This window comes from Lipophrys pholis (assembly GCF_963383615.2).
Source record: "Lipophrys pholis genome assembly, chromosome: 14".
Classification (NCBI taxonomy): Eukaryota; Metazoa; Chordata; class Actinopteri; order Blenniiformes; family Blenniidae; genus Lipophrys; species Lipophrys pholis.
In genome coordinates, this window is record NC_137633.1 from 28,146,219 (window position 1) to 28,167,278 (window position 21,060).

General features: G+C 43.0%; 1 protein-coding gene across 6 annotated transcripts in view; it reads left to right on the forward strand.

The window, feature by feature from the left end:
- Positions 1 to 21,060, forward strand: part of fgfr3 (fibroblast growth factor receptor 3) — a 90,393-nt gene that overhangs the window by 62,542 nt on the left and 6,791 nt on the right. For 2 of the 6 annotated variants that reach the window (XM_080480878.1, XM_080480882.1), the window contains exons 8-15: positions 7,297 to 7,441; positions 8,082 to 8,257; positions 11,702 to 11,850; positions 12,019 to 12,140; positions 12,238 to 12,348; positions 12,464 to 12,654; positions 14,365 to 14,487; positions 15,219 to 15,289. In XM_080480878.1, coding sequence (XP_080337004.1) covers positions 7,297 to 7,441; positions 8,082 to 8,257; positions 11,702 to 11,850; positions 12,019 to 12,140; positions 12,238 to 12,348; positions 12,464 to 12,654; positions 14,365 to 14,487; positions 15,219 to 15,289 — 1,088 coding nt within the window. Of the gene's footprint in view, positions 1 to 5,619; positions 5,765 to 7,296; positions 7,442 to 8,081; positions 8,258 to 11,701; positions 11,851 to 12,018; positions 12,141 to 12,237; positions 12,349 to 12,463; positions 12,655 to 14,364; positions 14,488 to 15,218; positions 15,290 to 21,060 lie in introns of all 6 variants that reach the window. The other 4 variants (XM_080480880.1, XM_080480883.1, XM_080480881.1 and 1 more) reach the window with 3 other exon arrangements.

The following is a 21,060-nucleotide window of genomic DNA, read 5'->3' on the forward strand; positions in this document are numbered from 1 at the left end:
GAGGTTTTACAGGAGGGGGCCACCGGCTCTTCTCACTGCTGCTACACCTGCAACTTAATGTACCAAATAAAAACGATGATTAGCTTCCTGCTGTCACTTCCTGCTTCAGTGTAAAACCATTACATTGTTTTCTGTTTTTAGAGTTGAAATGGATCTTTAACTATAAACCTTAGGATACATTTCCCCATCCCCACAGTTTCACACACACTTCTGTGTAATCCTGAGCAGGAAGTAACTAAAGATAATGTGGTTGATTTGTCATCAGTATGTGACAGACTGACAGTTACCACCACAGTCTCCTTATTGAATCTTTTTTGGTTTTGGTTAGTTTTTGGTTTCCCTGCTCTGAAATCAGCTGCTTATTTGAACACTTGCTGTTGTCTTAAGTCTGACATACTGAGAAAACACAGGCAGACCTTTCCTTTTGTTTCATATGTCCACTCCCCTGCTGTTTAATTGTCTCTGAACTTTGCTTATTGAATTTTCTCCCAAACAATACAGAACAAAATGACATATTGAGCATGAGTTCACCTCAAAAGAAAAATGTCAGGACAAAACAAAATACCTGAGAAACAAAGGAACAAATAATGGGCAGAAAGGCACAAATCCACTTTAAAGGTCAGTTTTTAAAGGTTGGAGGTGAAGCTGCCACAGTTTGAATCCATGTTGTTGGTTTATCCTCTCAGCCGTCTCACCGGTGAATCGACCTGATCTGCATGTTCAGACGCTCCTGGTGAGATTCTCTGATGTCCTCGGGGTCGTTTCAGTGTCGTCACGTTTTGTCTGCAGCCTGTGTGGCTCCTCATAAGAAACCGTCTCTATCACAACGTTCCAAGTGAAAATGCGTCAGTTTTGCATCTCAGAAAAATTTTGCATTTACAACCCAACATTTTGAAAACAATGCTCATTTCCACGGCAACCGCAGAAACACTGAAAACGCAATCAGAGATTTCTGATATTTCAAAACTGTCTCACAAATGCTGAAAAAGAGGTTTGAAACCTCTAAAATCAGATAGAAAGACAGCTGAAAATGTAGTGACATGTTAACCATCCTAAATTGTGATTGAAACTTCATAAATACAACATAATACACAGTTTATGTTCATATATCAAAACTATGTATGAAACTTTAGAAGCTGTGTTCATTTTTAAAGTTTAAACGAGTTTCACGGCTCCAGTTAAATTTGATTTAGTGGAAAGTGACAAAAACAGCTCTTTTGAACAGACAGCCAAGTTGGATTTTATTTTGGACTGTCAAAATAAAGGTACCAAGTCCTGGAGAAAATGGATTGGGAGACACCATGAAGGAAACTTTGTTCTGATTGGCTCTACTGAGCATGTGCACAACTACTAGTTGTCCACAGTAGCAGCGTTTCCGCCGTCAATCATGAGACAGAGTCCGAGCATTTTCAAAAAGTTGCGTTTTCAGTGACTCGGTGCACCGTTGTTGTGTAAGCAAAAGTTTTCTATTTTCCCTTGTAAATGTTGTGTAGACATTTTGTAAACGTTGTGTAGACGTTTTGTAGACGTGTAGATGTGTAAACGTTGTGTAGACGTTGTGTAAATGTTGTGTAAACGTTGTGTAGACGTTGTGTAGATGTTGTGTAAACGTTGTGTAGACGTTGTGTAGACGTTGTGTAGATGTTGTGTAGACGTTTTGTAGACGTTTTGTAAACGTTGTGTAGACGTTGTGTAGACGTTGTGTAGACGTTTTGTAGACGTTTTGTAAACGTTGTGTAGACGTTGTGTAGACGTTGTGTAGACGTTTTGTAGACGTTGTGTAGACGTTTTGTAGACGTTTTGTAGACGTTTTGTAGACGTTTTGTAAACGTGGTGTAAACGTGTAGACGTTTTGTAAACGTTGTGTAGACGTTGTGTAGACGTTTTGTAAACGTGGTGTAAACGTGGTGTAAACGTGGTGTAAACGTGGTAAATGCGGCCTAACACTGTTCTGAGAAGGATTCTCAGCCACACAGTCTCCGGTGATAAAAAGGTGAATAAACAGAGCCGGGAGGCCATCAGATATTGTTCGGAGGTCTTGTCACGTCTCCAGGCTGCTAAAGAATAGAGTAGAGAACATTTCACACAAAGCCAATATGGAGAGGAAGACTCCCATTGAAGGAAGAAAAAAAAACAAAAACCAAGAGCGCTTTTTCTTTCTCATTTGGCCTCCACTGATCTCTTTTTTCTGCCTGTGGAGAGCGAGAAAGCGAGAGGGAATAAAGCAAACATCTGGTTTAGACTAAGTTAACTGCTGTGGTGGCGGCAGGCGAGCAGAGACGTTCACCGCCGCCGCCTCAGATGTGCTGCGTCGGAGAGGCGAGAGGGACGAGCCGCCTAAAAAACCATGGAAAAACTGAGTGGAGCACCAGGAAGGGCAAAGTCAGCAGAGAGAGAGAGAGAGAGAGAGAGAGAGAGAGAGAGAGAGAGAGAGAGAGAGAGCAGGCAGATAGAGAGAGAGAGAGAGCAGGCAGAGAGAGAGAGAGAGAGAGAGAGAGAGAGAGAGAGAGAGAGAGAGAGAGAGAGAGAGAGAGAGAGAGAGAGAGAGAGAGAGAGAGAGAGAGAGAGAGCGGCGGGTCAGGATGGAGGGAGAGAGACTCAGAGATTGACTCTGAAGTGGAGGATGAGGAGGAGCAGACAGAAAGAGAGATGGAATGAAGAGTGAAATTGAGCTGAATGAAGGCGGCAGGAGATCGCAATCCAGAGTGGAAAGTGGAAGGACAAGGGTGAAGACGAGCCGCTTTCAGACATAGAATCACCTCTGCTGGTCCCGTGTCTCTCCAGGGGATGGATGTTTGACTTTAAATGCAGCAATAAGTCCAAAATAACAAAACAGAGAGCGGAGAGGGCTGTACAGCCCGGATCATTCTGGAGCTAAAACCTAAAATAATAACCTTCAATGGAGGATTTGAGCTGCAGCCTCCAACTAAAGACCCTTCAAACTCAATTTAAATCATCTTTTTATTTTTATTTAATAGAAAATTTAACAGATTTTCTCTGAATCCAATTCCACAGTCTCATTATTCAAGCAAACAGCACAATGTGATATTTGTTATCTCAATATGAGAAATACACTCAATCTGTTTATTATTGCTCAAACTTTATTATTATATTTGATGTCTTTCAGGGTTTTGTTTTAGTTTTTTTACAAATTCAGATTTATTTGCTGTAAACTATAATGGAATCACGTTTCCTTTGGAGGCTGATGGTTCCACTCACTCTCCCCTTCATTAACAAGAAAACACAGGCGATACATCGTCCAACCAGTGGAGTCAAACACGTCTTAGATCAGGTTCCACATTCAGCCCAAGTTCATCCTGAGTGTCGTCTTCTTCTTCTTCTTTGTTGTGGTACAGAGTATACGATATGAAAATGTCTATATTTTCACAAAAACGAACTAATTACTACCAGAAATGACTCAAGCCAATGAGAGCCATGAGAAGTGAGCTCTCATTTTGTACCTGTTAGAAGATCCAATCACTAAATATCACATAGTTTGTTTTCTATTTTCCCTGATTTGGTTTTCAGCTGATTTATGATGAGATGTTATCAAAGCAGAGAACTCCTCTGTCATTAAGCAACTATGAAAAACATGATGTGTTTTCTTCTATCTTACACTTTGATCCACCAACACACAGCGTGCCGGAGTGTGTGTCCTCACAGGAGTGTGTGTCCTCACAGGAGTGTGTGTCCTCACAGGAGTGTGTGTCCTCACAGGAGTGTGTGTCCTCACAGGAGTGTGTGTCCTCACAGGAGTGTGTGTCCTCACAGGAGTGTGTGTCCTTACAGGAGTGTGTGTCCTCACAGGAGTGTGTGTCCTCACTGGAGTGTGTGTCCTCACAGGAGTGTGTGTCCTCACAGGAGTGTGTGTCCTTACAGGAGTGTGTGTCCTCACAGGAGTGTGTGTCCTCACTGGAGTGTGTGTCCTCACAGGAGTGTGTGTCCTCACAGGAGTGTGTGTCCTTACAGGAGTGTCTGTCCTCACAGGAGTGTGTGTCCTCACAGGAGTGTGTGTCCTCACATGAGTGTGTGTCCTCACAGGAGTGTGTGACTTCCATGTACACGACCACGGTGCTCAGAGCCACTGACGTTTTTGAAAATGCTCCGACTCAACGCAACTTTCCTGAAACGCTGTTACTAAATAAAGAATAATAAATAGTTCTTCTGCTCATGTGCGAGTCGATGGACGTCCAGTTTCAATACAAAGACAACCACAAGCGCCAACTAGTGGCCCAACATGCCAACATTTTCAGTGTTTCTGCTGTTTCTGAGTAAACACACATCGTTTTCAGAAATGAGCCTTTTCTGAAACTAAAACGCAAAAATGAGCTTCACTTGAAACGTAGTGTAACTAGGAGCAGAAGCTCCGCGGGCGGTCTCCAAACCTTCATCATAACCCTGCATTCATGGAGGAGTTTTAAAATGGTATAGTTCCTCTTCGAGTCGGAACAATAACTCCTAAAGTTAAAGTCAAACACGGCACATGGCGAACATCGAGGGTTTGATTGACGGTAAGGAACCCAGATGAACTGTGGCCCTCCTGTCGGGCAACATGACGCCCACTTCACACATGTTTTAGTATTTTATTAACAAAAACACAGGATTGCTACTCATAGTTCAGTTTGACCAAACAGAAACCAATAGATCTGCTGTCAGAAGCTAAAAAAGAAAACTCCTTTCCTTTAGGTTTGCATCATTTCACTCTGATCGCACAGAGGTTCTTCAAATACGATGATTATAATGATGAAGTCTTCTTCTTCTCAGCAGCTGAACGTCTGACAGTTCATGCAGAAGTGACGACAGCCGCAGTGAGATGAGGATCTGTGTGACGGAGTTAAAGCTCATTGTGATGCTTCTGCTGCTCACCATGATCAGCTTGTAGCTCTGAGTGGAATCTATTTATTACTTTGACCCACAATGTTGCTCAAAATGCCAAATTATGTAAGAAAATGTAATCGGAGGAATATTTTTTAATTGTTTGCTCAGCTCTACAGTGAATTAATGTTTTATTTAAATTTTTTGCTTGATCTTTAATAATTGATCGTTTATGCAACGTTTCAATGAAAACGCTTCATTTTTGTTTCAGAAAAGAAATTGCATTTCCAGGGCAACGGCAGAAACACTGAAAAACATGTAGTTACCATGTTAGGCCATTAGTTGGTGCTGTTTGTCTATATTTTCACAAAACCAAACAATTACTATGCAAAATGACTCCAGTCTCAACATGAGGCCAAATTTAATGAAACCTTCTGCTGCAAAATCCAGGTAAATGTTCTGAAACTTCTCCTGTAGCTGTTGCATTGTGGGAGTTTTTCCAGACTCCCGCTGACATCGTGGCTCTGAGGCTCGTCTGAGAGCAACCAGGGAGCTTTCATGGCAGCGTTGTGACACTTCTCTTAAGAACTCTATTAAAAGAAAGAAATATATCTTGTCTTTTAATCAATTTGTTTGGTGGTCCTGCCGACTTGGAGCCTCTTGCGGGCCGGTTTTGGCCCCCGGGCCTCATGCTTGACACCACCATGTTTGACTTAATCGAAGAGAAACGGGGACCAGCCGAGGAGCTTTGACTCAGATACTCTCCAATGTGTGTGACAATCCCTCTCCATCTTCCCTCCACAGAGTTTGGTCAGTAAACAAACTGAAACCCACAGTAAGTTGAAACTGTCCAACGTGACAGAGAACGATGGCGGGAAGTTCTCATGTCGAGCTACGAACTTTGTAGGAAAGTCAGAAAGATCGTTCTGGCTTAAGGTGCACAGAGCAGGTAAACCCTGAAGGCCTGGTATCACCCACCTTCATCTCCCCCTCCTCCTCCTCCTCCTCCTCCTCCTCCTCGCTGCAGTCTGCCTCAGGGCTCTGGGTTCCATCTGCTTGGTGGCTTGCTTACAGGACAAAGACACACACACACACACACACACACACACACACACACACACACACACACACACACACACTGCTGATATGTGAACTGTTCTCGTAGCAATCATCCATTTTAACTCAGAGTGCCACTTTGTCTTCCCCTCCGATCAATAACAAACACGACACTGCAAAATTAATTAGAAAAGTCTCTCACACACACACACACACACACACACACACACACACACACACACACACACACACACACACACACACACACCTGTATTGATTTACCTGGAGTGCATTCGTCTGTTATTAATGTTCTCTCAGATGAAAGTGTGCAGCAGGACTCTGATTCTTAACTGGGTCAGATGTCATTTTTCATTCCTGAGGAGCCAAGAACAAGAACTCCTCCACCTCCTCTCCAACCTCCTCATTCTCCACCTCCTCCACTACACCATCCTCCTCCTCATTCATCCTCTTTCTCCTCCACCTCCTCCACTTCTACCCCCACCCCCTTATCCTCCTCCTCCTCCTACAGCAGATGACATCAGACCTTCGTTAAAAAAAAAAAAAAACTGCCATGAAAGACGATTGCCAGTAAAAGAAACTGATTATATTTTTATTAATGTAGCTAATATAAATGCAATTTATAAATAAAAATACAATTTATATTAACCTCACATTTCTGAGGATGCTTTTTTAGACGCAAATACAAAAGTTATGGTCAAACTTACTCTAAAATGTGTTTTAGTCCAGGTCAAACATTCTACTGATATCGTTTTGGGTTGGGTTTTTTTGTTTGTTTGGGTTTTTTTGTAAATTAGTAAGAATCTGTGCACATGATAGTCATTGGGACTGTTGTGTTTAAATCAATGGCACAAATGTTCCTTTCGCCGCAGGTTAAAGCAGAAAGCTTCTTTCACTGCAGAGTGGCAGTTCATCAACCTTATTTGTTGCTTTGTTTGAATTATTTAGTTTTTAAATAATACAGGACCCCAGAATAGAGCCCTGAGGTACACCCTCGTCAAAGCAGAGCCTATATAAAGGGATCAACAATCTTGCCGAATTAACGTCATTGTTTGTTTGTTTGTTTGTTTGTTTGTTTGTTTGTTTGTTTTATTGACCACAAATTAGTAAAAAAAACCACCAATATGTGAACTTTGACGTTTCTCTGTTCAGATTGTGTCTCTGGCCTCAGGTTTAAGCAGCACACTCCTTCTCTTTGGCAGCATGGTGACGGTGCTGCTTGGTGTTTTTGGTGTTGGTGGTGGTGCTGTCAGTACAAGACAAACACAACTTCTTCAGATCTTGATTCCTGTCCTGTTGTTTTTTACCTTCCAGGGGATGTTTGGTGTTTCCTCTCAGATGCTCTGGCCTCATGATATCTCTCCTCTCTCCTCTCTCCATCCTTCTTCCTCTCCTCCCTCTCCACAGACTGCTGGTATTAACACCACAGATAAGGAGCTTGAGGTTCTCTTGTTGACCAATGTGTCTTTTGAGGATGCGGGCGAGTACACTTGTCTGGCAGGGAACTCTATCGGCTATACTTACCACTCTGCTTGGCTCACGGTGCTTCCAGGTACATCCGTCTTTTCTCAGTGGGTCTCATCATTTGTTCCTTCCATCAATTGTTATATTTCCATTAAGCTACAATCACTTCAGCTTTAATTTACTGGACGAGTTCATGTTTTGCTCAGCGGCACAATCTCCAGCGTTCATTCCGAAACCTAATTAGGTGAGATTGTTACTTGTTAACACACTTTAAGTATGCAGAGAGTGTGTCGTCGCCTCTTTAATTGAAGGCACTGAACATGCAATCCATCCTTCACCAAAAGACGTTTTTTAATCAAAGCAGATCATCTGTTTTAATGTCTCCAGACTGCAAGGAAATTTGAAGACATTTTCTGTGTTCGCGTTTCAAGGCAATAATTACCTCCCCGGGGAGAAGCGCATCACAGGTGCAATTACCTGCTGCAGGATGAAAAAAAACTACGTGCTGATTACTTCTGCTGCCTCGACACAGAGGGAGAATGTACATGATTTCAGGGTGTAACAGCAAGTTTTTTTTTATCTTTTCTGCTTTGGTATGTGGAAGTTAATTCATAGAAAACACTTCCGAACATCGGCTGCTGAGCAAAATAAAACGCTAGATGTGTGAAACTACAACAGAAAAGGTGAATTTGAAGGATTTTACCCGACGTTCTTGTTCTTTTCCAAAGCAGTGAGTCCAGAAAAGGAGGACTACTACGCCGACATCCTCATCTACGTAACCGGCTGCGTGCTCTTCATCCTCGCTGTGGTCATCGTCGTGCTCTGCCGCATGAGGATGACCACGCAGAAAACTCTCCCCACGCCGCCCGTCCAGAAACTGTCCAAGTTCCCCCTCAAGAGACAGGTAACAGAAAGTAGATACAAGATTCGTACAAGACTTCCCCCCTTTCTCTCTCACTTTCTATCGAGTTCATATCGGGACGGATTTCTTTCAGTCTCTGGAAAAACGTCTGCTAAAGTCAGACACGAGTTACTGATCACTTGTTTTTACTGACATTTGTAATGCAGTTAGTTGGAGAGCTGCTGTCTCTCGCCCACTGAGCTGTGAGCATTAGTTATGTTAAGAAACTTTATTTTCATTGTATAAAAATCCAATGAAATTTCATTTGGAGGCTCTCTCGTAGCAGCTGTAATCACAGTCAAGAAGAAACATTAAAATTAGCATTAGCAGCAACCCATACCGTCATTTATATTTCATTAAACTCCTGTTGTGAATGCAAACGCTGAAGCTAAAACCAGTGAAAACTACAACAGATTCTGCTAATGCTACAACTAATGCAAATACCAAACAGAAGTCTCTCTTCCTGGTTGCAACAGCTAATGATAAAGTTAATGCCCATGCTAATGCTGATGCAAACGCTGAAGTTAAAACCAGTGAAAATGTTCTTTTCACCACTTTTACGCTTTGACTATTAATGTTAATGCTGAAGCTAATGCTAAAACCAATCAAACCCTACTTTTCACTGTGACCACAGCTTCTACTAATGCTGAAACTGTTACTAATGAGTTGAACAAGTACTTATATAAGTACTTCTGACTCAAGTCTCTTCAGTCCTTAGTGATCCTGTCTCTTTGGCTTATATAACCTTGAAAGAAGAGTTGCCCGAGTATAAATAAATAAATAAATAAATAGTGAAAAGTCCTGATGTGTCTTTCTGTGGCGGATCCCTGTCCGTCCCACTGTTTCCGTGCGGCGGTGCGGAGGCTGGAAGGCATCACACTGGTGACATGTGTTCACATTTATCTTGGAGCAGATTCAGCTCGGGGATATTTATGCCCTCCTGCCACTGTCAGTGTTAGTTTTAGATTTCACTCTCGGTGTAACAGAAACTCTCTCCTCAACTGTTTGGGGAGAAGCACGGGGTCGGAGCAGCTGCAACCTGAAAGGTCTCCGTCTTCTTCACGTCCTCGTCTCTGCTCTCGACAATCCAAACATTACTCCGTCATTTACTGCACATTAATGAGCTTTGCCTCCATGCTGTGCAGCATCAAGCTCAGGCTCTTCATGTGCTGTTCATCAAACTGGACCTGTGCGTCTCCACCCCATAATGATTTCACTGATCTCCAGCAGGAAAACGTTGCATTGAATATGTTTCCTAAAGATTTACAGAACATGGACACGTGGAAGTGTTTTTGCAGATTGATCTGGAGTGTCTTTGCTTTGCAGGCTTTTCTTTTCCCTCACTAATTAGTTCATCCTCCGTCACTCCTGCTCTGCTCACTTTGATCGCAAGACTCCAAGAGAACTTCTGAGCCACTTTAGCAAAACGCTCTGACTCCGTCTCTATGGAAACGGGGCGAAACTAAACTTTTTGAAAGCTCTGCTACTCTATATTCTAAGATATTTCCTTCATCAACATTATTTACAGAATCTCAGTAAAAGACTGAAAAAACAGGATTGTTCTGGTTTGGCTCTGATGTTACTGCTTTAAAGTTTTTAGCGTTTTCTTTTTCTTTTTCTTTTTCTTTTTTTACACTTTACGAACTCGTCCCAAAACCAGAAGTTTCTCTAAACCCAGAAGGGGGTTGAATGGGGTCCGCGGGCCACATGTTTGACACCCCGGTCTGGGCTGGTGCCCCACCCTGCTGGACTCCCGCTGTGGTTGTTTTCTGCTCCAGCCTCATAACTGAAGGTCCGAATTCAAAAGCAACATTTAAAAAAAAAAGTCACTTTAGTTCCTGGAACGAACACATGGTTCTTAAAAAAGCAGTGAAAGTAGTGAAACTGTATTTTTCCTTGTTATATAAAGAATTGCCGTAAGGTTATATTAAGTAGAAACCTCGTCTTTTCCAGGATCCTCTAATTGTAGCCTCCAAATCGTTTCTATTTCTGCTGCCTTCATGTAACTGCTCTTATAAGGCAGCGCGGGGAGATGTCTTATTGCATTCTTCTGTAATCTGTGCTTCGCTTTTGTAAAGTTAATCTCCCGGTTCTCTCCTTTCTTTTTCATAACTCTGAGTAAATCTCCTGTAAACCTCCTGGCATGTTCTATCAGATATTACTCTTCATGCCTCTGAAATTGTGCTCAGGCCTTTTTTCTTTTTTCTTTTGGTTTTTTATTTTTTTTAGCTTCACGGCATTTTTCTCATTTTCCCGCAGTGGAGACGTCTGGTAAGTGAACATGTTAGTTTCAGGACCCCACCTGAAGGCCCTGAGCTGGCAGACACAAACAGTTCTATCAACCCCCACCCCCCCACCCCACCCCACCGCAGCAGTCAGATGGATGGTGGGAGGAAGTGGAGCCCCCGGGCTCGGCAGCAGGACCGCCGATCTGGAAACGGAGCCTGTTGACGGATGCAGACGTCCGTCTCAGCTCGCCGTCCTCCTGCATTCATCTTTGTTAGCTCGCGTTTCCTCCACCGAACGGAAAAGTCTCCGCCGGTGGCAGAAGTCCGCAATTTCTTTTCCCCTCAAATCTAATTTTGAGGCTTGTCGTTTCTCTCAAAAGGTTCAATTTATTCCTTGTATGACACAGAAAAGCAACAGTACAGGAGGATTTTTTTTAAATGATAGCTATTTCCAGTTGTATATAATTATGTCTACATGCATGTTTAGATTTTCATTTTTTTATAAAAGATTAATTTGTGGCTCTTGTAGTGGAAAATTACGTATTTTTGACACATATCTTTCAAAGGGGGCTTTATTCAAATTTTATTTTCACTTTCATTGTCCCATTTAAATTTTTTTTAAAAAACATTGAAAACTACTGTATTTCCTAGACTAGATGTCACTTTTTTCTGTTTTCTTTTTCTTTCTTAATTTTTTTTTCTTTTGGGGAGGTGGGTGCTAATGTGACTTATATATCGAAAAATATGCCACCTACCATCTGTGACCACAAGATGTCACTGTATGACAACAGAAAGCTGCTACAGTGCCACATAAAGTCCTTCATTACTGCTGGATTTGACTGACAGAGCAAGAAAAATGACAAACAGAATCTAAAGTAAAAATTTGTGAGGGAGAAAAAAAAAACTGTTACCATGATGAAGAAACTACGAAGGCTAATCGAGGGCTAAAAGCTGAGGAACAGTATGACGGAAGGTTCTGGAACAGCAGCAGGTGGATGAAGATTATCAACAGTTACATCGGGACATGAACAAATATATGTTCTTATACAGCATTTTCCTCCTCTTTAAGGTGATTTTTCTGATGTAGTTATAAATTATAGTCCAGAGAATACGGTACTTTGGAGAACTGTCCTTTCAGTCTGTGTTTTTCTTCTGACGCTCATCGTCCAACTGCTTTCAGAGACGATAACAGTTTTTTTTTTTTTTTTTGCACCCCAAGCAGGTGTCCTTGGATTCCAACTCCTCCATGAACTCCAACACGCCGCTGGTCCGGATCGCCCGCCTCTCGTCCAGCGATGGACCCATGCTGGCCAACGTCTCTGAGCTGGAGCTGCCCTCCGACCCCAAGTGGGAGTTTCCACGAACAAGGTGGGAAAAAGAAATAAAAGCTTGTCCCCTGAGATCTCAGAGAAAACAGATACTGTGCAGCATTGTTGGGCTGTGAAAACATCTCGGCTGCTCTTATTATTGACTCACTAACCTGTGATCATGTCCTTCATCACTTTGTTTCCGTTGACCGTCGCTCTGTGTCTGTAGACTCACTCTGGGTAAACCTCTGGGCGAAGGCTGCTTCGGTCAGGTGGTCATGGCCGAGGCCGTCGGCATCGACAAGGAGAAGCCCAACAAGCCGCTCACTGTGGCTGTCAAGATGCTGAAAGGTTGGTCGTCGTGGCCTTTTGACCTTGACGATGACAGCAGAGGGAAATCTTCCTCTCACTCTGTCGTTTCTCGTCTCTCTGCTCTCCTCTGTGCCAGACGACGCCACCGATAAGGATTTGTCAGATCTGGTGTCAGAAATGGAGATGATGAAGATGATCGGGAAACACAAAAACATCATCAACCTTCTGGGAGCGTGCACGCAGGACGGTGAGTCCTGAAGGCCGGCTTCAGGCTGAGCCCGAGGCAGAGTCGCCCACCGGTCCTGGACCCGGTCCTGGATGTAGTCCCGTCCTGGACTCACTCTGTCTGTGGCTCTTCACAGGTCCGCTCTACGTCCTGGTGGAGTACGCCTCCAAAGGCAACCTGAGGGAGTACCTTCGGGCTCGGCGGCCGCCGGGGATGGACTACTCATTCGACACCTGTAAAATCCCCGACGAGCAGCTCACCTTCAAAGACCTGGTGTCCTGCGCCTACCAGGTGGCCCGAGGCATGGAGTACCTCGCCTCGCAGAAGGTCCGACACGTCTGGCTGCCTCTCCTCATTACCAGACACACATAACAACAAAGTTTAGTGTTTTCACTGCACGCTAGTCGAGAACAGGATACGAATAGATAAAACAAAATAGTTTGTAACGTGACAATCATCATCCAAAGGATTTCAAAAAGGAGTTCCAAAAGATTTTCTCATTTTTTATTTGAAAAATATTATTCTGGGTTTTTTTAATCTTCCAATGAGAGAAATACAACAAAGTTTTCCTCCAATGATTTGAATTATTATTTCTTGTTGATTTTCTTGATATGTATTTAATTCAAGTCCAAATCAAATGACATGATCATTTACTATATTATTTTTTGAATTAAATGTTCACTGAAGGAAATATGAATCATTCATTCATAAAAAAAATTTTTATTTGATAATTGATGAGTCTGGATGAGACCCCCGGCCAGCTCAGCCGGTAGAGCATGAGACTCTCAACCTCTAGGTAGAGGGTTCAAGTCCCCCGCCGGGCGCCACCTTACTTTGGGCTCTCCACCTTCCTGTGGGCTCTCCACCTTCCAGTAGGCTCTCCACCTTCCTGTAGGCTCTCCACCTTCCTGTGGGCTCTCCACCTGCAGGAAGGTTCTTAATGGGTCAATGTGATCTGGGTGACGGTGCTCAGACTGACACCCCCACCACCCGGAAATTGATAAGAGGGAGGAGATGGATGGATGGATGGATGGATGGATGGATGGATGAGTCTGGATGTTTTTTTATTGTTCAAATCACTAATACATTTTATTACAATGGAAAGTAATTTAAAATGCATTGAAAGGTTGTTTAAGATTAACCAAAGGATTTTTGGATTGATTTCTTCAATTTTAATTTCACTATCATATCATGAATAATTACATTATTATAATTATCTATTATTTATATTATAAATAAGAATTTGAGAACAAAGATAGGATTTCACATGGATTTTCTTTATTTTATTTTTTTCACTTTTCTTTGCAAAAAACTTCCAAATAACATAAAAAATATTTTTAAACCAAACTTAAAAACCTTATCTTGAGTGGCAGGACTGTTTAAAGTGAATCAAAGACAATGTAGAGTTCTTATTAAATAAGATTTTAATTGATTTTATTCTATTAATCCATGCACTGATCTTAACTTTTAGGAAGTAATCAATCAGTGTTTAGTTGTTTTCAGTGTTTTGATGAATCAAGACCAAAAAACTATTATTAGAATTATTTAAATATAGTTTTATATGGAGTCTCTTTTTTTACAGTGAAGCTCATACAACATGTGGTAAAAATGGCCTGTTTAGAACTAATATCCATATATTTGTATTTTATTTTCTCTTTTTGTGGACTGTTTTTGTGAATATATAGTTCCTCCATTAACAAACGAAGTCACAAGGTCCAGCAGAAAAGACAGTTAAAAAACAAAAGTTTGGATTAAAGACGATGAGGAGCTTAATAAGACCTGAGTACAGAGGATCAGTTCAGTAAAGTAAAACAGTCTCTTCTGTCAGTTTGGGTTTGAAGGATTTTAAGAATAAATATGGAGGCGTAGTTTGTGAAAATCATCCTCGGGTTTATTTGTATGTGAATAGTCTTGTGTATTTGTGTATGTGCGTGTGTGTGTGTGTGTGTGTGCGTGTGTGTGTGTGTGTGTGTGTGTGTGTGTGTGTGTGTGTGTGTGCACGTTTGTTTGATGTGGTTGTCCTCGTCCTCCTCTCAGTGCATCCACCGGGACCTGGCAGCCAGAAACGTCCTGGTGACGGAGGACAACGTGATGAAGATCGCAGACTTCGGTCTGGCCAGGGACGTGCACAACATAGACTACTACAAAAAGACCACCAACGTGAGTCTGTTGGGTTTTTCTTTCTTTTCAGGAGAGAAATGGGTTCTGACGACCAGAGAAAAGAAAAACCCTCAACACGTCCCTGAAAACCTTTCTTCGTATTAATAGAACTGTTCTCTGGCTCCTCTCAGGAAACTTGCTCACTAAATACTGTTCATGTATTGGATCTGATCTTTTCTGCTTTTACAGTTTGAGGCAGACACATTAATTATTGAGTTTTTTCAATGCTGGAGATGGAGGGTGTTTTTTTTAACTCTTTATAGGATTCTCATTGAATCGTTTCAAAAGTTGGATTTTCAAAACAACTTAATACCATTTGTGACCTTTAAGAAAAAGAATAGATTAAATGCTAAAATTACTCAACAATCTGTGCTGGAAATCACTGATGTTCTGTTGTTTTATTCTAATCATCACGTGGGGAAAATGTTATTTTAACTGAAAAGTGATTTGTTCTGTAACAATGGAAACTGAGAACTGGCTGATTAAATCATTAACAGTGTAGAGATTCATGTTTTTCAAATATTTAAATGACTGCCTTCTGAAGGTTTGTATTAATATACTTTCAGGGTAATAAAGCCAATAAGCGGGACCCAGGTTTGAATCCCTGGAGGTGGCTGCAGTGTGTTTGTTGTAGCGGCGGATGTAAATATTGGTGCGGCCTCTCGTCTCCGGGTGTTTCTGGGTCCAGGTTTCTGCTGTCTGATGTGCTCAGGACGGTTCTTGTCTTTCAGGGTCGTCTGCCCGTGAAGTGGATGGCTCCGGAGGCTCTGTTCGACCGGGTCTACACGCACCAGAGCGACGTGTGAGTTTACACAAACCAGCCGTCACATGCTGACCGTCCACTCATGTGGAGCTGCTGGACGGCCGCGGAATCCGGGTGTTGAAATATCCTGACGGAGCGTGTTAGCATCAAGCGTGTGTGAATATGAAATCGCGGCATTCCCTTTCCGAATGTCTCCCGCTAGCTGGATAATCCACAGCTCCACATTCCTGCCTCCGTTTGTTCTTTAATCTCCCAACACGACATCAGAGAGACAGAAGCACCACGGAGCCCAGCCATCGCACCGCTGTTTTATCAGGGTAAATCCATCCTGCCCCGGGCCGGCAACACCAGAGGCTCCTGGATTCATCACAAGGGTCTTCCCTCGAGGCGTTTTCCTCCATGACGATTCAAAAAGAATCAGACAAACACCTTCTGCAGCCCCCATCCCCCCCCATCCAGAACCCCCCCCCCCGGCTCGCTGTGTGATTACTGCAGACTGGGAACCAACCGACAGGAGAATTGGTCTGTTCTGTTATTTCAGCAGGTCTGGATTACAGAGCCAGTCCTCTCGCCAAGAGTCCACCTCATCCTCCTTCTCTTCCTCATCCTCCTTCTCTTCCTCTTCCTCCTTCTCTTCCTCTTCCTCCTTCTCCTCCTCTTTCTCTTCCTTCTCTTCCTCCTTCTCTTCCTTCTCTACCTCCTTCTCTTCCTCCTTCTCTTCCTCCTTCTCTTCCTCCTTCTCTTCCTCTTCCTCTTTCTCTTCCTTCTCTTCCTCCTTCTCTACCTCCTTCTCTTCCTCTTCCTCCTTCTCTTCCTTCTCTTCATCCTTCTCTTCCTTCGCTTCCTCCTTCTCTTCCTTCTCTATCTCCTTCTCTTCCTCTTCCTCCTTCTCTTCCTCCTTCTCTTCCTTCTCTTCATCCTTCGCTTCCTCTTCCTCCTTCTCTTCCTCTTCCTCCTTCTCCTCCTTCCTCTTAAATCTTTGCTTCCTCTTCCTCCTTATCTTCCTCCTTCTCCTCCTCCTCCTCCGTCCTCTTCATTCTTTGCCTCCTCTTCCTCCTTCTCTTCCTCTTCCTCCTTCTCCTCCTCCTCCTCCTTCCTCTTCATTCTTTGCTTCCTCTTCCTCCTTATCTTCCTCCTTCTCCTCCTCCTCCTCCGTCCTCTTCATTCTTTGCTTCCTCTTCCTCCTTCTCCTCCTCCTCCTCCGTCCTCTTCATTCTTTGCTTCCTCTTCCTCCTTCTCCTCCTCCTCCTCCTTCCTCTTCATCCTTTGCTTCCTCTTCCTCCTTCTCTTCCTCCTTCTCTTCCTCCTCCTCCTCCTCCTCTCCCCCCTCCTCCCTTCATTCAGGAGTGTTGACTTTTCACCCTGATGGTTTCCCCTCGTGAGATCACAATGGGGGAAATAATTAAAATGTGAGATATGGGAGCCACTTTTATAGATTTCATTGTTTCACACATTATTTCAGCATATATAACAGTAGAAGTGATGATTCTTATCACCACTTTGTGAACTGTTGAATTAAAGCAGTGTTTTTCAGTGCAGATATGAAAGTTTAGATCTGTATTGTCGTTAAGCAGAAGTTTTTAGGTTCCAGCAAACAAACCTTCCTGCAGCTTGGTGGTGACACTCCAGGCCATTAGAAGTGGGAAAGGTGAGAATGAAGAGCCAATGACAACAAGCAGCTTCAGACCAGGGGTCTCATTTATAAAGGTTGCTTACCCACAAAACAGGCCCTGAAAGAGGCGTGCGCCACTTCCCACGCAAAGTTTGTGATCTAAAGAATAAACTTTGGGGGAGAACGTGCGTACCGGTACGCAAACTTTAAAACTTGCACACACACATTTTGGAGACAGCGAACCTGCAGCGCTGATAGTGAGGTGGAGAATTCATCTCATACATTTAATATCTTCAAATATCAGACTTATAGAGCCACGGAACCATAAACAGCCGAGCTGCAGTGTTGAGATGTAGACGTTTCTTTAATGAGACATTACTACTGAATGTTCATATGTCAACCTTTCATCTTCAAATGCTACTGAGCGGTGGACAGAACTGATTGATTAGCAATTGTGACAAAGTCTCTAATAATTAGTCTCATTTAGAGTGAACACATACTCACTGTGGTGACAGCCGTGCGTTAAGCTGCAGTGATGCGCCCGTGTTGTGCAAAATCTGATTCCCGTCCACGAGAATCGCACACTGACTGTCTGTCTCCAGTCTCTGGGGACATCCTGACTGTCTGTCTCCAGTCTCTGGGGACATCCTGACTGTCTGTCTCCAGTCTCTGGGGACATCCTGACTGTCTGTCTCCAGCCTCTGGGGACATCCTGACTGTCTGTCTCCAGTCTCTGGGGACGTCCTGACTGTCTGTCTCCAGCCTCTGGGGACGTCCTGACTGTCTGTCTCCAGTCTCTGGGGACGTCTGTTCTGTTTCAGCTGCTTTTATTAGCATTTACAGCTACAACATACAAACATACTAAACTGAATGTTCACGGTAACAAAGTCTCTGGGAAAGATGATTTACCAACGTTTACATGTAAAATAAAGAAATTATAGATTTTATATTGCTGATTTTATTATCATATGTACGTGGTTTAGTATATTTTTACGTTATGGCTGTAAATCCTGATAAAAGTCGCTCATACGCTCTGGAGGCACTGCTGCTAGAGACAGACGACCTCCTCCACCCTCCGCCTCCAACTCCAGTGACTGAGGATAGAAAACAGAGTCCACTGAGCCTTTTCACCGTCCAAGTTCAAATATTAAATTCATACATTAAATAAACAGATAAAACAGAACTTCATCAGTCCGCTGTATCTCCACCAAAATGTCTCCTTCCCTCTCCGACACTCCGACACACACTGACCGTCACAACCATGAGGCTGTTTTGGGGTCCAGCGGTGAGCTCTGGTGCCCCCCCCATGATGTCACTCTCCTCTGACCTCCACCTCCACATCAGATTCTTCTTCTCCACCTCTGCAGTCACTGATCTCTCTGTGGCTGTCACACCATTGCCAGCGGTGACGACGCTCTGCCGATTGCTCATATTTTCTTTTATTAGTGATCTTACTATTGTGACACCAGATAATATCATTCTCCTGACCTCCACCTCCTCCATCACTATTTCTCTCTCCGTAAAATTCCTTTTCTTCGTCTTTTCTGTCAGGATTTAGAGTCAAATGCCGGCGATCAACAGGCTGATTGAGATGCAAAAATATTGACGAGGCCCTTTGCATCGACCATTTATGGTAGAAAGTCTGACCTGTCAACCTTCCATGTAGACCGTGATCTATTAAAGGACGGGCGTGCAAATGTGCGTGTAAATGTGCGTGTAAATGTGCGTGTAAATGTGCGTGTAAATGTGCGTACGCACGGTTAATAGATCCAAATTGTTTTTCATGCCATTTTCTGCTTTTGGGCGCACAAACATTTTTAGTAGAAATCCTACACAATGTTTTATAAATGAGGCCCCTAGACTCAGCTTTGACTTAGTAATTTTTATTCAAGTAAAACCTAAGAAAGCAGGTAGTGCTCCAATAAAACACTATTTTCATGCAGGAAGAGAGCATTCCTGCTGTGATGTGGTGCTGGTGTCTCCTCTCTGCTGCTGCTGCTCTCAGGTGTGACTGCTGATCAATCAGACTGCTGATCAATCAGACTGCTGATCAATCAGACTGTTGATCAATCAGACTGTTGATCAATCAACCTCGGTGGCGTTAAAAGAGCTGCTGTGGAGCCTCATGGAGGAAGAGAGACAAACAGACTGCAGCTGTGTGGATTAGGTTTTGAGTTATTTGTTGTTTTCCAGTTAAAGTTTGAGACAAACTGTAGGAGGTTTATTTATAGTTTATAGTTTTATATATTATATTAGAGTTTTCATTTATGGTTTGATGAGCTTAATTTCTGACAAACTAATGAAGTAACGGGATGTTTAGTTACTTTAAACCAGGCGTGTCAAACACGCAGGGGCCACATTCAGAACACCTTCAGTTTGCCGGACCAGTAAAATAGTGTCATAATAACCTTCATATTAAGTTGTTTTTTTTACGTGATGAAAATGTCTATATTTTTCACAAAACCAAGCAATTACTACACAAAATGATTACGTTGTGAACATAATTTTAATGAAACTTCTGATGCAAAGTCCAGCCCCGGCTGGCTTGGGACTTCTTGTGTGCGTGTTTTGACCTCATGTTTGACGCCCCGGCTTCCAGGCATCTACCTTGAGACGTAAAGATTAGAAGTCCGGTCATGGGATTTGAACCAGACTTTCTTATAGGCTGTTATTTTATTAAAGATTAACACAGCAAGCAGATTGTCGACTGTAAAAAGTAGTAAAAATAGCAGATTGCAGAAGCTGGAGGCCGTATTGAGACGTCGGGGTTTGCACTTTGATCAAGATTATTTCCAGACATGAGAAACAAACTCTTGTCCTCACACCAACAGGAAATTTAGAGTCACAGATTAATCTGAAATGCATCTCTCTGAATTTTGGGAGGAGGAAACTGAGGCAGACACAGGGAGAACATGCTAACTGAACTCCACAACTGTTATCAAAGCAGATGTCTTCAAACCTTCTGTCCTCATTCTGAAACTCATTTTGAACTTGAGCAGCTTGTCTTGATCTGAAAAAAGTCATAATTACAGACTATGGCCACATGACCAGAGAGATAAACATTTAAAAAGATAGATAGTATATAGATTTTCTTATAGGTAGACAAAAACAATATGCATTTACAGACAAAACTGAACTAAAACAAATTTAAAGCATAAAAGAACAGCTTCAACTGCTCAAATACTTTTATACAAATACATAATGATCAGATACACTAAAGATAACCGCACTTAAAAAAATCCATCTGTTAGATGTATAATAACAGTTTTGCAGTGAATTGCTGCATTAAAGCACCAACATCAGCCATAAAAACTACATCCTCCCAACAGATAACAAATAAAGTGATTGAAAGGAAGCAAAAGTTTATCTTTTAATTAAATATTGGAATCAATATGGATTCTTTTTGTATTCTAAGTTCATAAAGTGCATGGATCTGTAATTAAAGGAGCTTCCTCAGCCTCCATGACTGCTCAAAACATCATTTATTAACTTTATGTGGCACTTGTGTTTTCCTCTTGTTTGGTCTTGAACAAATGTCATATTAGCAAACTTCTACCAAACAGGAAGCTGAAGTGGCAGCTCTTGTGTCTGTAGGAGTCATTAGAAAGTGTTTACCTGTGAATAACCATCCCTGATAAACAGTCTGCGGCTTCCTCCTCCGTCCTCTTTCCCCTTGAGCACTGAACCTGTTCTGACCCCAGAAACCTGATTCGCTCACGTCTTGTGCATAGTGATGATATTGGCTGGGTTCCTCTCAGTTTCACCTGATTTCTCTCTGAATGTTGATGTCTTTCTTCACCTCGGTTCCCCACCACCACCCCCTTCCCCCGGGCTACTGGCCCGGCCGGTTCGGCCTCTGGACCGGAGCGAGGATAATTCCATTAGTCCCTCTGAGCTGAGCGCTGCAGAAAGAGGAGGGCGGCTCTCGTCCTGATTCACTGGACCAACAATAGCCCATTATCTGATTACCTTCCCTCGTTTTTTAGCCATTTAGAAATAATGCTGCCGCTCACTGGAGCTGCCGCTCACTGGAGCTGCCGCTCACTGGAGCTGCCGCTCACTGGAGCTGCCGCTCACTGGAGCTGCCGCTCACTGGAGCTGCCGCTCACTGGAGCTGCCGCTCACTGGAGCTGCCGCTCACTGGAGCTGCCGCTCACTGGAGCTGCCGCCACGGAGCGAAAGAAAGGAGACGATGGCT